This window comes from Nestor notabilis, unplaced genomic scaffold (genome assembly GCF_000696875.1).
Source record: "Nestor notabilis isolate BGI_N333 unplaced genomic scaffold, ASM69687v1 scaffold24642, whole genome shotgun sequence".
Taxonomy (NCBI): Eukaryota; Metazoa; Chordata; class Aves; order Psittaciformes; family Psittacidae; genus Nestor; species Nestor notabilis.
The window spans coordinates 6,013-6,261 of NW_009919087.1; the positions used below are offsets into that span (position 1 = coordinate 6,013).

At 60.2% G+C, this 249-nt stretch overlaps 1 protein-coding gene across 1 annotated transcript in view; it reads right to left on the reverse strand.

Annotated features, from left to right (window-relative positions):
* LOC104402254 (ankyrin-1-like) overlaps nucleotides 1-249 on the reverse strand; it is a gene marked incomplete at both ends in the record, with an annotated part of 7,100 nt that overhangs the window by 5,995 nt on the left and 856 nt on the right. The window contains one exon of the mRNA XM_010010076.1: nucleotides 1-184. Within this exon, the coding sequence (XP_010008378.1) occupies nucleotides 1-184 (184 nt within the window). The remainder of the gene's footprint in view (nucleotides 185-249) is intronic.

Genomic DNA, 249 nt, shown 5'->3' on the forward strand with positions numbered 1-249 from the left:
ACGGCTGTGTCTGGGAAGGTGGCCTGGACCATGGGCACCAGTGTGCTTTTCAAACAGCCTCCCTCGGGGCCGATCATATCGCAGTCCTGGCAAATCCGGGACATGACCACGAAGTAGAGAGGGAAGTCGGTGGTGATGATGCGGCAGACCCTCTTCTTGTCCAGGTCCTCCAGGCTCTCCAGCTCTGCAAGGGCAGCACAACCGTCAGCGATCACACACTCAGCCCCATCCCACCACCCAGAACAGCCC